The sequence below is a fragment of the Aptenodytes forsteri genome, unplaced genomic scaffold (genome assembly GCF_000699145.1).
Source record: "Aptenodytes forsteri isolate BGI_AS27 unplaced genomic scaffold, ASM69914v1 Scaffold53, whole genome shotgun sequence".
Taxonomy (NCBI): Eukaryota; Metazoa; Chordata; class Aves; order Sphenisciformes; family Spheniscidae; genus Aptenodytes; species Aptenodytes forsteri.
Window position 1 is genome coordinate 14555770 of NW_008795909.1, and position 21918 is coordinate 14577687.

At 42.4% G+C, this 21918-nt stretch overlaps 1 protein-coding gene across 1 annotated transcript in view; it reads right to left on the minus strand.

The window, feature by feature from the left end:
* LOC103903381 (Fanconi anemia group D2 protein) overlaps positions 1 to 21918 on the minus strand; it is a 57810-nt gene that overhangs the window by 24759 nt on the left and 11133 nt on the right. Inside the window, exons 8-25 of the mRNA XM_009284576.2 lie at positions 21309 to 21433; positions 19318 to 19405; positions 18228 to 18332; positions 16939 to 17039; positions 16326 to 16434; positions 15523 to 15558; positions 14985 to 15128; positions 13720 to 13854; positions 12171 to 12302; positions 10015 to 10122; positions 7094 to 7203; positions 6139 to 6199; positions 5301 to 5426; positions 3864 to 3937; positions 3635 to 3775; positions 2362 to 2462; positions 1939 to 2054; positions 452 to 560 (exon numbers count right to left, since the gene is read on the minus strand). Of these exons, the coding sequence (XP_009282851.1) occupies positions 452 to 560; positions 1939 to 2054; positions 2362 to 2462; positions 3635 to 3775; positions 3864 to 3937; positions 5301 to 5426; positions 6139 to 6199; positions 7094 to 7203; positions 10015 to 10122; positions 12171 to 12302; positions 13720 to 13854; positions 14985 to 15128; positions 15523 to 15558; positions 16326 to 16434; positions 16939 to 17039; positions 18228 to 18332; positions 19318 to 19405; positions 21309 to 21433 (1921 nt within the window). The remainder of the gene's footprint in view (positions 1 to 451; positions 561 to 1938; positions 2055 to 2361; positions 2463 to 3634; positions 3776 to 3863; positions 3938 to 5300; positions 5427 to 6138; positions 6200 to 7093; positions 7204 to 10014; positions 10123 to 12170; positions 12303 to 13719; positions 13855 to 14984; positions 15129 to 15522; positions 15559 to 16325; positions 16435 to 16938; positions 17040 to 18227; positions 18333 to 19317; positions 19406 to 21308; positions 21434 to 21918) is intronic.

A 21918-nucleotide genomic window follows, 5' to 3' on the forward strand; every position in this document is an offset into this window, starting at 1 on the left:
GAAAGGCTGCCCCTTGTCTGTGGCAGTCCGTGTAGCTGTGCCCATTGGCCTGGGATGGAGACACCAGGGTCTTCATGCTGGACTCCAGCAGCTAGGCAGGAGGAATTCATGGGCCTAGAGCAGCTGGAGGCGGTGGATTCTTATAATATCCCTTAACAGCTTGTTACAACCCGAATACTGGAGAAACACACTGTTTCTTTAGGATAGAAGCTGGTTTACTCCAGTGTCCATCACACTTAGGCAGACTGCCAAGTCGAAGAGGTGTCACTGAGGAGGTGATTGAGAAGAACAGTTTGGACTCAGACAAATTGAAAACAATAGCTGTCCATGCATGAACTCTTAGACCTCTGTAAAAATGCAGTATGTGTTACCATATACTTCCTCCATTAAACCAATCCCTTTCACTTCACAGCTGGCACAGGCCCAGAATGTACAAATGTTTCGTACTCACCTGCCAAGCATTTTCCCAGAACATTCTGCAGCTCTGTGATGTTCTGTAATCGAGTCAAAACTTTTCCCTTCATCTCAGCATCCTGTTGCTGGCAGAAGGCATTTACAACCTAGAGATACAAACCAAACTCACTGACTTAGGGAGATTAGTACCCACTTTTACTACTTTTTCTTTTCCAAATAACATCCTCAAGTCCCGAATAAGCACACAACACAGCACAAGTGGCCTGTGTGACCAGATCTGGACTGCATGAAGAAAGCTCTTCAGAAGCCCATGAGAACATGGACATAATTAGTGCAATCTACGAAAAGCAATAGAGCAATACCTACAGATCAAATATTAACTGAAGAAGAGGAATTAGCAGACAGCACATTGTCAGGTTCTGTGCTGCCTGGGGCTCTGGAGACCCCTTGGCACTTCCCAGGTCTGCCAGGAAAGAGGCAGTCCTGGGAGAAGAGCAGGAACAGCGAGGACTGGGTATGTGGAATCGCACCAACTCTGACATAGCTCATGTTATCAGAATAACCCCAGCAGGGAACATTCCCACTGACCATCGACGTTAGCAAATACATGGTCCAAATCTGCTTGAAGGCACTGCATTTCACCCTTCTGTAAGCTCATAGAGGTATAGAACAAAGCACACAATCACAACTGAGTTTGCAAGGGACCTGTGGAAGGCTCTACTCCAACACCCTGCTCAAAGCAGTGTCAACTAAACAGGTTGCTTAGAGCCTTTTCTAGTGGAGCACTGAGCATCTCCAAGAAAGGCGATCCCAGAGCTTCTCTGGAAGTGGAGCACCACCTTTCTGTTAGGTAACAGAAGACCATAGTAAAAGACCACAATATGCTCTCCCCTCTGGCTTCCCCTCTCCAGGCTGAACAACCTCTGCTCTCCCAGCCACCCCTCACACGCCATGTGCTCCAGCCCCTCATCAGCCTGGTGGCCTCCGCTGGACTCACTTCAGAATGACAATGGGAGCCCCAGACTGGACACAGTACTGCAGGCAGAGCCTCACACATGCCAAGCAGAAGGCAACAATCGATGCCCTTGACCAGGTGGTGACTCCCCTGCTCTCCAGCATAGTGAGACTGATCTTTCTTTCTGATGCTCCCTTCATAGTTTAGACATATATTACCTCATAGTTTAGACATATATTTGGGGTTTACAGCATCCTCCCTGCAACAGCAAAACCGATTTTCATACACCAGAGAGTACAAACTGCAGCTGAGTAGCAGGTGGAAAACTCACATCAGCAAGGCAGTCCTTAGAGCCTCTGACCAAGAAAGCCGAGTTGCTGCTAGCAGCAGGATAAAGGATAAATGATAATGAAGAGAAGAACACAGAGGGATTACCAGGACCTTGCTGGAGAAGGTTTCCAAGAGGCAAGACTCTTCAACAACAACTGCACCCCTGAAGCCCAAGGTTAGTGTTTTTAAATGCTACTCCTCAGTGCCACTCCAGAACCTGCAGACAAGGCTCTACTCACCTCACGAAACCAGTTGAGAGCATAGAACAGGAGTGAGCACAGAAATTCCCGTTCCTGCTTGGACAGAGAGTCCAGCTTCCCTTCAACCTCCAGGTCAGTCAGGTACAGGGGGCAACCTGGGACGGAGCAGGAAGAGAACGTGTTGGATTGTGTTTGCTACCCATCCTTTGGTCTTTGCATGGACAAAGTCTCTTACCAAAGCCTGTATCAATTCCAATGGCTATTTGGAGTAAGCCTCATCAGCCACTCCATCCCCAGACAAAGCAATTGTCTCCCCTGCCTCCCTTCCACTTTGTGGGCAACAGACCATCTCAGCCTCCTTCAGAAACTGCACAATTCTTCCTACAACTACAGGAATTCTTTGCAGATTTGGGACAGGAACAAGTCAGCCAGACAGACTTTATAAAAATCCATTTCCCATACCTAATAAAGCATCAATCTCCTCCAGGCTTCCACTGTTTTGCTCTCCAGTGTAGAGCCTCAGCAATCGGAAACAGGGTGACAGACATATCGGTGACACTACTCTGGGGGGGGAAAAAAAAAAAAAAGCAATTGAGTGGGTTCTATGTTTTATATACCTTCAGAATGCCCATCACTCTTCCATTATGTCTTATGTCCTCCCCATGCCACCTTGCCTATGTCTTCTATTTTGCTTCTTGCAAGGCCCAGCGACACAGAGTAGAAATGCACCATATGGTTAAAAAAAACAAAATTAAAAATTGCTAATCACCAGTTCTCTGGAAAAGCATATAAGGGCAGAAAAACGGCTGTAATGAACAAAAATGGGGTCAGATTTATTTCTGGTAGAAATCAAAATTGAATAATTCAGAATGAACTATAAGAAATTGTGCAAAACAGCTGTAAGCAGTGGAGAAACCTCCTTGAATGTTTTGTAGCATGCCACTGCTCACATTCTGAGTGAGGAAAATTAACATTTTTCCATAGATGCATGTAAAGTTGCTATATTTTCTTTTATTTTAAAGTGATCATGTCTTTTTTTAAGCACAACTAAAATCTCAACAAAATCTTACGATGATAAATTACGCAGGATATGAAGATGCCAGTTAAAAAAACCCTTTTATTATTTTTAACTTTGATGCCCTACTGCTTAGTTAGACATTTTTCATTTCTTACATGCTTCCTGCTCCATTCTCCAAAGACAAAGCCCTTATTTCTCAGTCAAATTTCACTTGTGGCTGCATGTTTGTGATTTTGCTCTGGAGCACAGTCTATGTTGTCCAAGTACAACTGAAGGCAAGAAAAATTGTGTACTGTTGACACACACTAAGTCCTTAGTGACTCTCTATTTGAGAATCATTGCTCAAAATACGAATTTTGCCACCTCAAAGTTGCTTCTCCATCTCAATATGGCATTCAATATCACCATAACACTGGGAGAAAGAGCTACTATTCTCATATGACAGATGGGAAACAAGGCAGATGCAGCATGACTTACCCAAGATCACCCAAACAGCCTGAGCCAGAACAGACTGCCAGTTCCCAACCAGCTTATGCCTCTAGACCTATCTGAATATGTCTAACAGCAAGAGAAGGAAAAGAACACTGGAAACTGGTGAATTCTCTGATCAGCTCCTTATCAGGCACTTTGGCAGGCCGGGCTGATAGCAGTGCAGTGCACCAAATGAAAATAACTCCTTTAACTGTGGGATGACTGCAAAGGTAAGTGTCAAAGTACCTTTTACTTTGGTTACTCATTCCATCAGTGACCCTGCCAAGCTCGCTCTGCGACACCAGTGGTAAGAGGTTAATAGCAATTGCTCCCTGACTTTCATCTTCATCCAGATTATACAAGGACTTCACTGGGAACAAGAATGAACTGCAAGGAAAGACAGACAAGCTTTTGTTGACAAACTCAGTTCTCAGTGACAGAAACATTACAGATACTTAGCCTGTGATTAGCATACCCATCCACTGTGGGGCTGAGATCCACCACAAAGTCACTGGGAAAGTCCTCCACCAAACTCTTCCCAAATTCGTCCTATAAAGAAAGGAAAAAAACCTGCTCAGCAAAGGGGCTCAGTGAAGGAAGCTTCAACAGCAGCAGTGGAAAATGCAGAAGATAAGGCCAAGCAAAAGTATCCTGGAACAGTCACAGCAATGAAGCCCACTGCCTGCAAGGAGAGCCAAGGCCTGCCTTTAGAGACAAAGCCAGGAGACATTGCTAAGCATGCACAACCAATTTCTTCCCTGCTAGTTGGACGTGGGCTTGTCTACATGTTCCGCAGTGCTGCAGAGAGGCAGAGCGGCTGGCTGGAAGAGGAAAGCAGCCATGGGGAATTCTCTGTCCTAAGAGCCGATCATCAGAATGAAATGGCTATAAAGTGCTGGCAAAGTTTTATTTCACACAGTGTCCCCTACATACTTCACATGCTTACACTGTTAGAAACAACTAAGGGAGAAGTAATAGATGTGACAGAGACTGGACAAACAGACAATGAAAAGACCAAAAAAATCTGCACAAAAGTTGTGAGAAGAACCTTAGCTTGCTTTTACATTTCCGTCTTGCAAGGAAAAATGAGAAACCCTCCTTCCTTTTCCTCCTTGGAGCACTCAGCTGGACTTCAGGAGACTGGCATTTCTAGCCCCAGGCATAGAGCGTTTGGAGTGACTGCCAGCATTTCACACCTCTCTGGTCGCCTTCCCTTGTTCCAACACAAAGGAAAAAGTTCCTCCTCTCCATAACCAGCAGGTGCAAAAAGCACTTGTGCCACAAAGAGTGATCAATTCCACAGCAGCCCTCAGTGCTCTCCTGGGTCCCAAGATGGCTTGCTACCCTCCTGGCAGGCACAGCACACATGCAAAAAAAGAGTCCCCAGCAAGAAGAAAGACCTGTCCAGTGGCCTTCACAAACCTCTTCCTATTACCATAAATACCATTTATTTACTTATTACCATAAATGACTGTGGCTCGCTCAAGTCCTTAGGCATCAGATAGCCTTAATAGTCTGACCAGAAGCCAATTTCAATACCAAGTTTAAAGTTCTTTCAGATTCTACTTTTATCTATGAATCTTAAAAGCAAGCTATGAAATGTCATTTAATTTCCATTAAAAGGCTTCCCTGTTGTCACGTAAATGTTCACATAAAGGAAGCTGTTAAAGCACAATGAGGAATCTGCCACAATCAAAAAAAGCTGAGAGAGCTGAAAGAGGATTTTGTATCCAATCAATCTCTTACAGGAACCTTAAGCATGCCTAGAACAAAAACAAAACAAAACAAAACAAAAAAGTTCTCAGACTGGAGTGAAATCCTCAAATTGACTCTGTCCTGCCAATGCCTGGAAAGCATCATGTTTCTGAAGAATTCTTTTAAGTGATTAAGTTCAAACTACTCTGCAACGTACCAGGAGCTGCAAGTCCAAATTCCCCTTCTGCTTCTCAATCAAACTGGCAAGTTCATCATAGTACAGAGCCAAGACCTCTGGTTTTTGCTCACAGCAGAAGCCCACAAGGTCCAGCAAGGTAGAAAGCTGAAAGAAGAGAGAGCAGTCTGCAGAAATGGGTAAGGTAAATGCATACAACTTAAGCTTTTACCTTGAGTCCCTCCCCCTTTTACACTAATTTACTCTGAGGCATATCCAAAGCTTCATCTCTAGGGTAACAGCCCATGGTGACTGGTCTTGCAAAGACCCAGTTTTAAGAAGGAACATGGGTCTTTTAAGGTCCTGGCCCTGCTCCACCATGAAATAACACAAAAGAGTCTGCCCAGGACCACCCTTAAATAGAGTGCCAGCCTAGAGGAAAGTTCTTCAACAGGAATTAAGGAAAAAGGCCAAGGCTAGGCCAACCCTGTGTAGCAGAAGTGCTTTCTCCAGGTGGCCTGAAAGGCACCGCTGCCAAGCTGAGAGGAAGGTGAAGGTTGTCTTTGGCTCACTGAAGCAGATTGTCCTGTTTCTTTCCTTTGTGTTTGAAATAACGTCTGGATAGAAGACTTGCACTAGATGGCTGCAGTACTACTTGTCCTGGACTAGCCGTAGGCAAGACCAGCGGGTGCTATCTTAATATAGATCTTTGTTTTTCTAAAACAATTTTTAATAGATTCTTGGCTCTGCAGTCAATGTACAAGAATCCCAGACCCAGTAAAGCTACACACATGCTACTTCACCTAGGACTGTGTTTCCAGTCACACCTTGCTGACCATATCCTCCCTCTCTCCCACACTGCCCCATTCTTGGTACTCACCTGCCCATCACGCTCGCTGTTCAGCTCCGGTCTCTCCAATGAACTACCATCTCCTTCATTTCTGAAAGCAATTGATAACTTTGCTTTTGTTGCACAACACTTAAGACAAGGCAAAACCCATCACACACACAAGGTTCTCTCTCCAGAAATTGGAGAATTATGCATGAAAAAGATGTTCTTTGGAATATTATTAGAAAAAGACCTGCTGCTGTTTGGGACCTTCAGGACAAGACTCATTGTATTCTTCAAGGATATGCTTTTTCTAATGTGTTGAAACCTAAAGCCCTCTTGTCATCTCCATAATGAAGTCCACTGACTCAGGGCCTGGAGCTAAGATGAGCTTTTCTCTTCACGTAATAAACAGAAGCAGCATTTTGTTAAGAAGTACAAAATCAGCGAGCTACATAACGCTTCCCAACACCAGTCAGTGTCTTATTTTCCAGGTGCTTTAATCTTTGTTACAGCTCTTATCAGGAGTGTGCCTGGTTCATGAATGTTGTTCATAAATTATTTATACGGTACATTGGAAATTGTCATGCCAATGCCCAGCACAGCAGTAACAATCTTTCTCTGTGCTTCTCTTTTAGATTTCCCTGTATTCAAACATGGAGCACACTAGGTTATTCATCCTTAGTGTCAAAAGCTGATCTGCAGTCAGTCCACCACAGTGTTCAAATTTTTTTCCAAGCAATAGGTCCCTGCTGGTGCTAGTCAAGGCATCCATGAATAGGCATTAACAGGAAATTCAGGATGCCTTTGAGATTAGCAGCAGGTGAGCAGTATTGAACAGACTGTAACAACAAATACCGCAGTCTGCAGGGAAGAGTTTTAAGTTCCTGGACTTGACCAAGATGTGCGTGAGCAAGAAGGCAATGCCCCCCCTTTCTTTGTCCCACTTCCAGTTTGGTCTGAACTGAAAGCATGTTAAATTCATCTTTGCTACATTCTCTCTCACCTTTTTAATGCCACGCTGCCTATCATGGTAACAGCACCAATAATCCCCATTTGTTTGTGGTTGGGAACTGTGCTGGACAGCCATTTCCTGATCACCATGTGCATATCATCCTAAAAAGAAAGACACAGACCGTGTCACCACAGAGGTACTTGTGTGCATCACTCACAATCCTATTGGCATCTTCACTTAATGTCATATCCGAAGGCGGCAGGGGGATGGTTTATTGGGATTACAGCTTTGCAAAAGGAATGCACATTCTGCATTTTCCTTTAATTATGAAAATACTGGTCACAACTCTCGGTAAGGCTGCAAATGGCATTAACAGTGACTCGCTTTGACTTTGCCCTAATTACTACACAGAACATGTAGTTGGTCCAGGTTTCATCTATAATTAATAGAAGAATATATGAAAAAAGTAGATGGTCTTGGAGCCCTTCACATACAAACAACAGCTGCAGAACTGCCCTCCAAAACACTGTCAACTTCAGGAGGCTGAGGGATGGAGCAGTTTTTGGTGAAGGTCCCAAGAAAGTTGTAGGTAACAGCATACCAGACACCTGGGATTAAGACGTTTCTCATGCTGCCTCCCTTGTCCCCTGGATGTGGGCAAGTGTGCCCTGCACAATTGTAAAGGTTCCTTTGCAGCAGCTCTGTAAGCCCACAGCAGGTCTCAATGCAGCATGCTCTATTTCAACAGCTGCGTCAAGCAGGTGATCGGCTGCACTTTCCCAAAATGGGCACAAACAGTTTTGAAGACTTCAGAAAGTCTGGACCACTAATGAGAGACTAAGAGGTCTCCTGACACTGAGAGCACAAAGCGTACTCAGTCGTAGAAGTGTGATCCTTCAGGAAAGTTGGGAGACCAGTCTTCTGGATGAGAAGTATAATACTTGCTGAAGAAATCGAAGGCAAAGCACAGAAGAGCGTGTACCAAATCAGCCACAGGAATCCAAGCTGCACCTGCACTGCTGGCAGATGAATGCTAATCAAGAAAACCGTCATCCTGAGAGATGAGGATGGAACGGCTGACCAGAGGCTAAAACAGGGCAGCCACCAAGAGGTCCAGAATAGCATCTCTGACAAAGGGATATTTTCTGTTTTCACTGAAAAAACATTATGAAATAAAAACAGCCCTCATTGCACTGATTCCTATTAACTCTCCCTACTGGTCCTGCAAAGGAGGATGTTGGCCCATACAGAGATCCTCAGTGATTGAGAGCTGCATGAAAGCACAAGCTCTGACCAGAGAGGGGTTTTGAGACAGAGGAGATGAAGGCTTGAGTTATGCTACACAAACTACCAATGCCAACAAGATCAAACTGGTAGCGGAGAAAAGGACAGTACATGGTTATGCCATCTTTTCTTGACCTTCACTAGGCAAGATGCCTCTGGAATGACTTGTGCAGCGCAAGGACAAACACCTAATCCACCTGTAGAGATTCTCATGTCCAAGAGGCATCGGTTTTAGAAGTACAGTTAAGAGAAGGCAAAGAGGAATTTGGTTCCCAGGGTACTGATTTCTTTGGTGATCTACCCCTGGAGTCTTTGGTATCACTGAGGACAGAGTCATACTGTCAACCGTGGACCCCCACAGTCAAAAACTCTCAGCCCAGAATAAATTCTAGAGCTTACACTCCTCCCCTTCTTTTTGCAATTTATGAGGGTGACAGGCAGAACACTTCTTCCTGATGGCTAGTCCATCTGGGCTGCAAAGTCATCTTGTGTGTTGCCAAGGCAATTTTCACAAGTTGCATGTAAGACAGACAGACCTGGGGGTGTGAGGGGGGAAATTACTGAGGAAAGCAGTTCAGAAAGGAGCTAAACCTACCATACAACTGGAAATTTTGGCAGTGAGGAGCTCCATCTCAACAGGGTGAGTGGGAAGAAATGACTACAGACGTGCTGTTTTACATGCCACAGACCAATGAGGAAGAGAGGAAAAGCAGTTTTCCTTTATAGTCTCAAGCTAGCATGTGCAAACATACCCACAACTAGAAACTACGCAGTGACTCAAAGACAGACAAATAGTCCTAATTTCTAGGAGCTGAGCTTTAAGAATGGGAAGATTTTAAACCCAGACATCTCCATTGTGGAATAAATGTCTTCGAGGTATTTCTTTATCTTTATCTGATCACTGCCATGCTCAAGGAGCCAGAAATCCAGACAAAGGTATCTGATACCACCGCTATTACGCTGCAACTGAATCATACAAGGTATACTGTGTAAAATGAATATGAATTTAGACAGACCAGGTTTGACAGTTTCTCGTGTTTAAACTAGAGGCACAAAAGGTGTGAAGTCTACCACTTCACAGCAGAGTCCTCTGTTCTGTGTAGCTCAGTTCTTCTAACATGAGTGTCTTTATTGTCTCTGGTGTACAAACATTAAGCAGCTGAATCGAGATTAATATCTCATGGAAGAAGCTGAACTATGCTTTCCGAATGCTTCCAAGTGATGGAGAAACAAAGCTTCACAAAGAGGCTGCTGAATTTACACTTTTGCAAGTCTTCAAGGCTCAGCTAGACAAAGCCACAGCCAACCTGATATCATGTTGGTGACAGTCCCACTTTGACTGGGAGGTTAAATTAGAAATGTTGGTGGAAGGCGACCGATGGCAGTCACTATCAACTCTACCTTTCTTAGATATGCAAGAGAAGAGGACCTTTCCAGGAAAGATGTGAGGTATGCAGTCACTGTGATGAGTCCTTGCTATACAGGGTAGGAAAGTCTGGAGCCGCAAGCTGGCTTGCAGCCACTTGGGGAGAAGAGAATTTTAAGCTGAAGGACATCCTGACATCAATCACTGTTCATAGATGAGGCCTCTATTTGCACAACAAAACCTCTGGAAGTTAACCTAGCAACTTAACCTGGAAGTTAACCTAGGTACAGCCTGAACTCCTTTCTGTTGTGTCTCTGCTTACCTGAATATAGCTTCCTTCTTGCCTCTGGCTGAATGCTAGTGTGCTGAGAATGTAGAAAAGCTTCCGGATCTGACATGGATTCAGTTTCTGTGTAGAGTCTAAAATGGTCTGTAAGAGAGAAGCCACAAACTAGCTCAGATATATCAAGAATCCCTTTCCATGTTCCCAATAATACACCAATTGTCAACCACAGGGAAGCCAACTAACTTTACCTTTTTTGTACAGGCAGGAAAAAGCTACATTTGAGTTAAACAAACATAAATGCAGAACTATTGGTCTGGCCTCAATTATTGCAGTTCATTTTATCAGAGGCTGAATGGGAAGAACAATCTGGCTACCATAAAGCATTTTGGGAGTGCTCCAATCCCATTAGTGACAGCTATTTATCTTCTATCACAGGTTTGGTCACAGCATTCAAAGTATTTGACAAAATGAATGTTACGGGTTTTTTGCTAATACTTCCATTACAAGCCCTGTAACAGTCAAGTTGTTAACAATTTAGGGGTGGAATTTTCTGGGCTGGCTGGCATTCTCAGAATATTTCTTCTTCCAGTGCTTCAGTGAAAAACAGTCCAACTGTTTCCCAGAGCCACGCTAGCTTTCCTACCACTGACACGGCATTTTGCTGCCATTATTTTTCTCCTACTACTGGCCAACCTCGAGCAGGATTTGAAATGAGGTGTCGAGTTTGGCAGGATTAGATAAGCACTTTTGCATCCCTCAAGAAAATTCACCCAGTTTTAAGATTAAAAAAATAGCTGTTTGGGGAGACGACTTGTGCTAAGATCTGCTTGTTCTCTCTGTGCCGGAGAGGCTCTAGCTCAGTGTCAAATATGCCAGGCATCTGCAGCTCTACAGATCTTTTTACAGGTAACTGGCTAGTGTCTCAACCACCTCTGAGATGCATGCCAAACATGGTACACTACCAGACCTTGAGGTCTGGCCAGAGCATTGATTAGTGTGTTTCACATACAAGCTTTGGTAATGTATCAAAAATCGGCCCATAGAAACCGTAATCTGTAAATGATCTGCCAGCACAAGAACATGCAAACAAGGCCAGGAGGAATGTCAACAGGTCTCAGCAGATTGCTGTGGACAAGTACTCCCCATCGCACTTCTGACAACGCATTCAATTATGAGCAGGAGTTTTAGGTTGTCTCTTTCAAGGACTACTTTCAACCCTGAGTCCTTATTACATCCTCCCTCTGCCAGGAGGCAGGCGAGTCCCGTTTCTTCCTGTTATACCCATCGAAAGTGTGACAGATTGCATTGCAAATTCTTATGGCAGATCTTAATGCCTTTTTAGCATATTTTAAGCAAGTAATTTAAATTTAACAATCAACCAGCTGAACAGCAAAAAGTATGTAAGCTTTCCCACAGTGAGTACTTAAACTACAGAATCCACCGACACCAAGTGGGCATCAAAAAAGTCAGAGGGGTGGGAGGAATACACATACCCATACTCTTCGAGGGCTCTTAGATACAGGATGCCCTCAAGCTACAAATCACCACAGATGGGGAAGTGTTCAAGAAAAGTATTGCTACATGCTTCCCTTGCTGTTTTGCTCTTCCCTCAGTCTCCACTTTTACTACTTTTGGAAACAGGCAACTGGGCAGGCCTGACCCTGCTTGTCACTCTTAGGAGTTAAGAACCCATTTTTTTCTCCCCATTCTTCTTTTAAATTTTAGGACATAAGTCTTTTCCCATCCCTGCCAGGAGTTTTGTTTTAGGATTCAAATATTGGCTAAAGTACCGTCAGTCTTTCAATGTGGTAGAACAGGCAGTCCACAAAGGGGGCAGGTTTTTGCCAAGTATTTGAAATAGCTGATGTTAATAAAGACAGCATTTTCCTTCCGTGATGGGAGTCATTCCACGCCTGCAATTTAAGCATTCTCTAGTTACAGGGAAGGGTAACTTTTTTTCTTTGTCTATCTCAATTTCCCCTGTCAAAAAAATCATACAGTCCTATCTTACAGCTCACCTCTTCATAGTAGATACCTTTCACTTCTGACCACTGCATTTCTTAAGACAGATAGCTTTACAGGTACGAATTGTTCCATTACCTCTATTTCTGAAAAGTACTGACCTATTCTGGATCTGGGGCAAAGTGGTGTAAGGGTCCTGAAATGCAGTATGCCCCCAGAAATATTCATACCTTCACGAAGGTGGCATAGCGCATCAGAAGGGATGTGTGCAGTATCACCAAATCAGTGAGCACATCCAGAGAAATGTCCAATTCTGTCTCATTTCCACTGCACACGTGAGTCACCAAAGCAGTCACAACCTCCTGAGGAAAAAGCCCCCAGAGAAACCATAGTGAAATCTCAACAGAAAAACGTCTGCCCTGTTCTGCTCCTATAGAATATGTTGATCAAGTACAGATAATCATCCTGAAACTCAACCACATTATTCTAAGTCCCTTCTCAGTTTGCTCTTTAATTCCTGATATCCACAATATTCTTTCTCCTTGAGCCTGAATTTTATTCAGTTCTAAAAGATCCCACGATTCCATAACGCAGCTCTTCACCAAATTTTTCCTGTCTGCTTGCTAACACTGCTGCAGCTTCTGCTCTTTGCTACCATCACATATGATGATAAAAATCTACCCTATTTTCTTAGGTGCACAGAACACTGCACCATACCCAGGAATACAGTGCCTCTAAGTTCAGCAGTTCCAGTGTCTTAATAATCTTTATCACCAGCTGTTCAAAATTGACATTTTTGTTTCAAAAATCTTTTTATGGCCTTACTTCAGTTGACTTCTGGACAGGGATCTCTTTCCACTCCCATACACTGTCTGTGGCTCTGGGTCTTTTCTGTGTCACTAATTGCTAATACAGCCATCTTCTTTTGAAATTCTTAACATCTCAAAATATTACTAGACTCACTAGCTTGTGGCAGATGACATTTTATGCCTTCACATCTCAGGCTTTTCCCAGTTGCTTTTTTGTTTGTCTATTTGTTAAGTTTGCTGTAATAAGTAATACGGATACAACACTGGAAACAGTCTTAATTATAAACATACTGTGCCCAAAAAAGTGCAAATACATTCAAAAGCTTGTGCGGAGCTGTCTTCAATCCCCAAATTTTCTGATGTCAGCATGTCTGTAGGAACTCATACTCAGAGCTGAAAGTCTAGTCTGTGATTATTTCAGAGTATGCAGAAGGAGTCCAAGTTGGTCAGAGCTCTGAGGAAAATCCATGTAAACTTTTTCATCACAGTAAGTTATCCAAGGAAAGGGAAAGAAGTTTCCATACAAACTCTAACAATGGCTTTTTAAAATAGAGGATGCTCAAAGTGACTAGGTAAGACAGAACAGGAATATGGATTTATGAACAAATCTCCTCCGTGACCCCGGGGGCCAGTCCTGACTTCCTGGCTAGATCTCGGTCAACTTGTTTGCTTTCTGAATTGCAGCAAACCCAGCACAGCCCCCTCTGCTCCAGAAGTATTTTTCGTTCTGTCACTTCTGAGGCCTGCCTGTTTTCTCCCTGCTCTTCCCAGCAGTCTCTGTGCTTGAGTCACTTGCTACCAGAGTCTTGCTGTGACTGTTCCCCATCTTCTGCTTGGCCTACTCTACAGCATAGACCCCTCTCCAAAGGCTTCCAACTGCCTCAAATCCTCTCCCCCTAAAGAATCATGACATACGTTCTAGAACAAAGTGCAAACACAAATAAAACAGATGGCATCCATCACACTATACCTGCTGGCAGTAAGAGTCAAAGGCTGCAAAAGCTTGTTTGTACATGCAGCTGCCAAAGGAGACTATGGCTGGATGTGCAGAGTGCAGAAATGTCTGAGCAAGTGCTAGGATTGAAGGGAAGAAGTCTTTGATAACCTGAAACGTAGACATCATAAAAGAGGAGATTATTGCTGCTCGTTTTAAACACACTCAGCTCCCTAAATAAAGAGCATGCTACAGCTCACCCCGAATGCTTTGCCTAGTTTAGTAGGTGCTTTCCTGCCTTCTCTGACTGTCCTCTGTCACTCGCACAAACGGGCAACAAAAGCAAATAAGGCACACCAGAATGGGTTTCTCCAGCCTTCTCCACACAAAGGATTTACAGATTGGTTAAGAAGCCAACCTGCAAAGCTGCAGAGCTCACAGCAGCACATCCTTTATGGGTGACACCAGGGAAGTCCCATTACAGCAATGTATCACTAAATAAAAGGCCAAGGACAGACACACTCTTGGCCTTACTTTAACAGAAGGACTTCGCTACATCAAGATACTCAGAAAAATCTAAGTTAACTTTTGAAGTTAGCTTAATCACACAGAGCTCCTTTGAACAACAAGCTCTTACTCAGATGTAAAGTGGCCTAATTTACTTTATCTTAACTTATTCTGGAAGGGAATTAAACTAAAACTGAATTAAACCCACTTATATTCAGAATAAAACGTGCTTACTTAAGGCATTATTATAGTTCAATTAAGTAATTTTAAATTCTTAACTCTGTGTTTCTCATCTGCCCTCTAGCTCCGACAAGCAGCACTGTGTCATTTTTCGTTGTTCTTTTCAGTTTTCTCATAGTAAATGGTAATTTACATTACATTACAAACATATGCCCAATATATATACACATATTTAGACCTAGAAACCATTACACTTGAAAAACGCTGCACGTAAACACGTGAACTTCTAAAAATACTATGGGAGACAACAGCATGTCTGGAACACACAGTAGAGATCTTGGGCTAGACAACATCTCTTAGTCTGAGAGGTTTTGCACCAAAATAAAAAGCCCATCCAATTCTGAGGAAAGCTCATTTCTAAAAAAACCACGTGACAGTTACAACAGAGGACATGTGCCTTGGGAGATTGATCTGGGACCAAAAATTAAAAAACAGAACTAAGCGTACATAACAGGAATAGTATAAATAATGCAGCACAGGGTTAAATCATTATCTGACAAGATCTTTGAGAGATAAAAGAGAAGAGGGAGTCCCAAAGCAGAATCAGCACTGACCAGTGAATGATTTTGGAAGGCATTCTGCATCAGCTGTTCTGGCATGCAGCCCAGTCGAATTTTGCTCCTCAGTACTTTCTCAGTTTGCTTCCTGTTCTTGGTGTTTGTAGAATGGATTAGCAGCAAAACTATCAGATCCAGAACCTTTTTGAGGAAACAACCACCAATCATTATGCTGAAAAGATATTAAGCAGTCCTGACAACTACACACTTTGAAATCAAAACTGAGAAGAAAATCAAGAGCTCAAAAAGCCCTGACAGCCAACACAGAAAAACCTCATCAGTCTAACAGCACAGAATTAAAGCAGGATAACTTTGTCCCTTGAGATTTAGAAGGGATGAACCAAGAGTCACAAAGAAAACGGATAGCTGTTATACTAGGAACAAGTCAAATACCGAAAGAACCACCCATGCAACATCACTGGCAGTTTCGGCTCCAACTAGAAAAATCTCTTCATCTACAACCACAAAGAAAGACCTTGAAAACACCAGCAGAAGAGGACACTCCCAGAGACAAGTGCAGAGTCAGAAGTATTACCTTATGGTCAGATACAGACGTGCTGTTCTCAATAGCCTAACAGGAAAAAAAAAAAAGCAAAAACAAGAAAGCTGTTATGCTAGAGTACGATACCATATTCCAAAACCAAATCAAAAAAAGGCAGACACCAAAAGAAATACTCCTCACAGATTTCTCTCCTCTACAACAGGACAGCTATCAAAGCCAGCAAACTGGATCTGGCCAACAGCAGAGAATCCAGAAGGCGCACAAAAAAACAGCATGAAAATTCAGCTTGTACGAGGACATTCTCAGATAACATCAGGCTTGAAAAAGGGACTAAGGTACTGAGCAACGAAAGGCTGAGAACAAGAAACAGTCTCATGGTTTACATCAAAACACAATTTAAAATTAAATTTAGCCCAACACCAGCCAATATCGATTTCTTGCTGGACATTTTCAAGAACCTTAAGGCTTCACACAGCTCAGTCTCAACATATGGGTATATGTTTTTGCTCTCTTGCAAATAGAAAAAAACCCTAAGATTATTTTTTCCAAAACTCTCTCGTAAACATGTAGAACTAGGTTTATCCTGCATTTCAAGATTTGGGGTCTGTACAGTGGAGCCCAGTCGCCATCTTGCAAGCCCTGTGAAATTGGTAACTGAGGAAGAAAGCAGACTCCTGAAAAAGCACTGCTAATTTGGAACACAGAATGAAATCTGTATCAGCAAAATGAAGGGCTAACATTTGTCTTTAGACATCACACTTGATTACAAGAAAGGCTCAGGCTTAACCTAGGAGTCCAATTAAATAAGGAAACAAGGACTGAAGCATGCATCTTACCTTAATCCAAGCTTCAGAGACATCTTTCTGAAATCTCACAGCTAACTTGATCACATCAAAAAGTAGCTTCACACAATTTTGGCTGGTGGTTACTTGGCTCACGGAAGAACTGTAAATGATCAGAAAGGAGGAGACTCAGTCACTGTAAATACTATAATAAAAGGAACAAGGCAGCCTAGCAGGCACAGCAGTTACTTAAAGCAGCCATTCTCTAGAGGGAATGCTCTGGCAAGGATAGGGAGTTTCAGAAGAGAGTTTCAGAAAAGGGTGGAAGCAGAGGTTGCTGAATCAACCAAAGACATACTGGAGGGAACTTAAAACAGATGAACTAGCAGCAACATTATTATAAATGGAGTTGCATAACCCCGTGCAGACATGGATGCAGATGGCTCAAAAGGAACTACATGCATGGCAGGGGAAGCTGGCTCCACAAGGATTGACAAATGTGTTATATTAGCACCAAGCGGGAAGGAATAAAGATGCCAGCACCTTTACTTGGGATAAATTAGGCTCATGTATGTAACCATGTATGCCAGAGAGACCAGATAAAGAAGAGCTGAAGTTCTCTTGTCCCATCTCACCCTTGGAGAATCATGTAAATCAGCTCAAGTACCTGGCCTGGACTTGGCTTTTAAGCTTCTTCTGGGAACCTAGGATCTGCAGGGGCAGAACACATGATGACAGATCCAAGTTCTTACGAAGATCAGAAATCACCTGTAAAACAAAAATCCCGGTACAAATCACAGTGACATGTGAGGAAAGAAAAGGCTGAGGAAAAGAAAACAATCTCACAGAATAACCTTAAAATTACAAATCAAAACCTCATGTATTTGTAAAGACTTATAAGCATTTATGCTCAAATTATGCACCATGCTCAAACTTCTTTTTTTATACTTAGGAAGTGAACCAGCCACACTTTGCTCTTTACTGTCATGCACATGCATGCAGAAAGCAGAAGAGGATTTCTTAAGAGTTACTCCATGAAATTCCCACCTATATCTGCCGTATGTTGCTGTGAACTAGTTTTATCCTGTTTAGCAGCAGAGCAAGATATATGACAGCCACGGGAATTCTGGGGCATGCGCATTTACCAATTTAACTGCTATCAAATTGTAGTGGATCAGCACAGACTGGGTTGCATGTTATACACGTGCTGTTTTCACAGTGGTCTCCCTGAAAGATTTGGGCAGATCACAATCCACATCTAGCTTAAGCTGAGGGTTTCTCCAAGTATGAAAAAAAGCACGTTCAATAGTTCAGCAAGGCTGGCTTGACAAAACACATCTGGTTCATTTTAAAAATATTCTGAGTATGTTTCCTTAGATAAAGCAACTTGAAAAACCGAGGAAGCTTACATCTTAGAATGAAAACGGTCCTCCAACAGAAGCACCCTTGTAGGGATGTTTCCAAAACATGATTTAGAAAAGAACTCAGTGGAGAAAACAGGAAGAGAATTACCAAGTTGTAGTCCCAGGTCTGTTGGATACTTCTGGAATTTAAAACCCTTAGAAGGTCTGTACAATGCAAAATTCTTAGGTAAAATTCAAAGGCTTAAAGTTGCCACCTAACCACAGTTTTTCAGTCTAAGAGTTTAACTCAACAATTTGACCTGCTTTCAATTCTTTAAGATGTTTACACCAAAAAAAAATAATTCTAACAACAAATGAGAAAAATCTGCAATAGCCAGCAGAAAGGAGGTTTCAACTCTCATACCTGAAAGCATAACCAAATCCACGTCAAAGGACAGATACAGTTTCTACATGTGCTTTGATCCTTGGCAATATTAAAAGTTTTACTTGAAAACATTAAAGCATACACCTCTGTGTGTGAAGCAACTGCTGTCTTAAAACACGCACTGGATTAGACAACTTATTGGTCTTTAGTACAGAGAAAATACTGTACCTCTACTGCGTCTGCCGCCTTGACATTATGGAGGATGAATTTTACTACTACAGGCAAATCTTCCAGTTTTACAGAAGGCACAATGGTCATGGTAGACTGCCGCACCTGAGGAGAAAGCAATACTGGATCAGCTGTAAGACTATGGTTCACAGAAACATAGTTATGTTAGTGGGAAGGAACCTTTGGAGGCTTATAGTCCAGCCTTCTGCTCAGAGGAGGAATATTGTGAGTACTAGACCAGACTGGCCTCAGCTTTGCTGAGTCTTGAAGATATCCAAGGATGGAGGAAACCCCACAACCCCTGCCACCTCTTCGATAATTTATGTCAGTGCTGCAGACCCTAACTCATTTTTCCAAATGTCCAACCTGAACATCCTGGGCTGTAATTTGTGGCCATTGCCCCTCTTCATTTCACTTGGCACTGCCAAGAAGAGCTTGGCTCCATCATTTTTTAACTGGCTTTCAAAAGGGAAAAGCATGGAAGAGGTGTAGCCTGTTATGCAGCACTAGCCTTTGGGGACTATGTAAAATAGTATTTAATGCACTCAAATGAACCAATTTTATTCTATTCGTAAGAAGACTAACTGCAAGAAGTGCAACAATCCAGCATGTCCAGAAGACACAAGGCACATCATCTCTTCTCCTTTATCAGCATTCTGCAGAGAAAAACTATGATCATGCAATTATTTAATCACCAGTCTGTCTCTACTTAGAATATAGCAGTCTAGTCTGGTCACTGTACCTCAAAAAAAGAAATAGTGACTATAAGCAGGTTTAAGATGGGCAATAAAAATTTACTCCAGCAGGACAAAGTGCTTTTGCATTTGCTAAAACAACTGTGTTTGAAATTTCTGAATGCATACTGTAACAGCCAGAAAACTTCTCTCTGCTCCTCACTGAACCCCCTCATGCATGTTTCAAAAAACAGTTTTAGCTTCTCTGACTCCTTTCCAACTTCAGCATGCTTGGGACTTTTGAAGGCCTACAGAAGTCAGGTTTAGCAAAATACTTTGGATGACCAAACAGCTCTAGCTCCCGTGTTGCTAAGCAGGGGCTGGGTTCTGCTCAACTGCTCAGTAAAAGCTCTTACCTCAGCCAGAAGGCCTGCATCAAGATCCAGACGAGAAAGGGCATCCAGGATTGGAACTGTTAGCCGTCTGCCCTGTTTTAGTAAGCAGCTGATACACAAGAAAAAGAAAACAAATAATCCTCTTGATAGAACCATTAATGGATTTTTAGTAAATTGTATGATTCCAGTAGTTTTTGTGGTCACTGCAAAAAAAATCTGTGAAACTGACAACAAAATATGCCACTGGCATTATGGAAAACTTCTTCCATAAATTATCGCTCCTCTCTGAACTCGCTGAATTGTGATTCTATGGTTGCTGATTAGAAGCAGATATGAAGAATCTACCTTTTCCAAATCTTGTAAAAACAGGGAGCATGGACAAAGACCTCAAGCAAGAACTTGAAAATTGGAAGGTCCTGGGTTCACTATAAATAGAAAAAATTACTGAGATTGCTGGTGTATGATTTAACCACACACATCACTTGGGCCTGATACCTTCTAGCCACACTTCTGTCCCATGGACATGCCATCAGCAAAGTGTAACTGAGACTGCCACCAAAGCCAGAGATTGAATCCGTCTCATGTGCGACCTCTCCCCTAGTCACAGTATTTGCTCTAAGAATTGCAAACATGTAATGAAAGGCACAATGGGTCCAATCAGGTAGTCGTTTAATTCAGTGTCCTTTTCCCAGCACTGGTCAACAGGGAACAAACAGACTAAGAATTGGACAAGTATTTACAAATCCTTCCTATATAAACTGGTCTGGCTTCCAGCAAGCTGTGGTTTGGCACCTTCTTGACCAAGGGACCGCAGCTGTGTTTAACAGCCTCGTGGACTTTCCTTTCCTGAAATTCATCTGATCATTCTTGGCTGCCATGTAAGTTTCTATAAACTTTCTCTAGCAATAAGTTCTACTTGAATTGTGTTAGTTGAAAAACATGTCATTTTCAGCTTCCTGGTAATTCTATTTATGCTCCCTAATTCATTACAACAAGCAATGAGTACTTTTCCACATCAGAAATGGGTAGAGGCTATTAAGAATATGGAAATAAACATGCCTTGCTGATACTGTTTAGATTCTGAGCTTTGAAACAATGCAAGTAGAGAAAACAGAAGTCTGAGGAGTTTGATTAGCATAAAAAATTTAATTGTGTGGGGCTTTTTTATCTAGAAGCTGAGACAGTAAGCTGAGAACGGAAACACAAAGCTACAATTACTTTTGAGAGGGTACAAGGAACAGGATGCACTGCTTGCAGGTATAGGCTGAAATAATGACTGCAGGGGGGAAAAGATAATTAGTACCGGCATAAATGTAAGTGATCTGTGTAACGGTAAGAATTAGAAACACTGATGTGTATAATTAAATATAGGGTAAGACTACTGAAAAAATTATCATGTAAAATGAATACACTATAAAAAAAGACAGATGTAAGGGCCAGCTTAAGGTAGCGCTCTCTGGGAGGATAGCTGTTGGCATTAGGTCCCCCTGTTCTTTGGGTCAGTAAATATGCTTGAGAAACATATATAAAAGCCAGAAAGTTCTGCTTCATGCACACATTTATTGTGTTGTGTGGGTTTTTTTTATTAATAAAAACAATGTTGACCCTCACTGTAGCAGATTCCAAGCCAAATCAAAAGCTGTCTATAGTAATATCCAAGTGACTGATCACAGACTGATCCAGCAAAAGTAATGAGTACTTAACTGAATTCTACTTATGCTGTATTCAGGTAGTCAAGAGTTCAATAATTTTTTGGATAAAAGCACTTTTGGAGCATTTAGATCTCTCTTTAAGAGCATAACAGCACAAATGAAATGTCCTAAGCCAGTGCTAGGTGTCCCTGAATGTTACCGTTATCAGAAATGCACTGTTGTCCTACTACTTTAGTCATTCCTGATGCAACCTTCATTAACACATGGTGCCTTTTGCTGAAAAGCACAAGGAGAAAAAGCGAGAGGGGGAAAAAGCAAAAAAGAAAGAAAACCAAACCAACAAACCAGAATCATCTGTACCTGAGCTCTCTGGCAACCTCACTTTGCTGGGAATCCTCCAGGATCTCAGGTAAACTGGTGATAATATCATGCTGGATTGGTACAGGAGAGACACTAACCATCTCCATTAACTTCTTGACTAGATCCTGCAGACGAGAGGAACACTTGTAAAACACGAGTCTCACCGTGAGCAAGCGGTTCATTAGCATGGCAACACCATTATGCATGTAAGGTCACTCAGGAAGTCATTTGTCTGGATTTATGGCAACTGTCCCTTAACTCATTGTCCTGCTGAAGACATGAATCATTGCACAGACTTTTCTGGAACAACGGTATTTTAGAGGTAGGATATAACTATCTTGGTGAGCAAAGGAAACTGGGAAAACCCAACAGCAAGCTTCTCAGTGTTTAATATGACTTCTTGATTGAGTTAATTCTGGGACTCTCTAGTAACAGCCCTCCAGTGCAACGTAACCCACAGAGACTGACTGACTGAGGGAAAGAAGGAAAAGAACCACCAAAGCCAGAACAGAGAATTCATCCCCAGATGCTTGCGAGTATCATAGAATCATAGAATCATTGAGGTTGGAAAAGACCTCTAAGATCATCGAGTCCAACCGTCAACCCAACA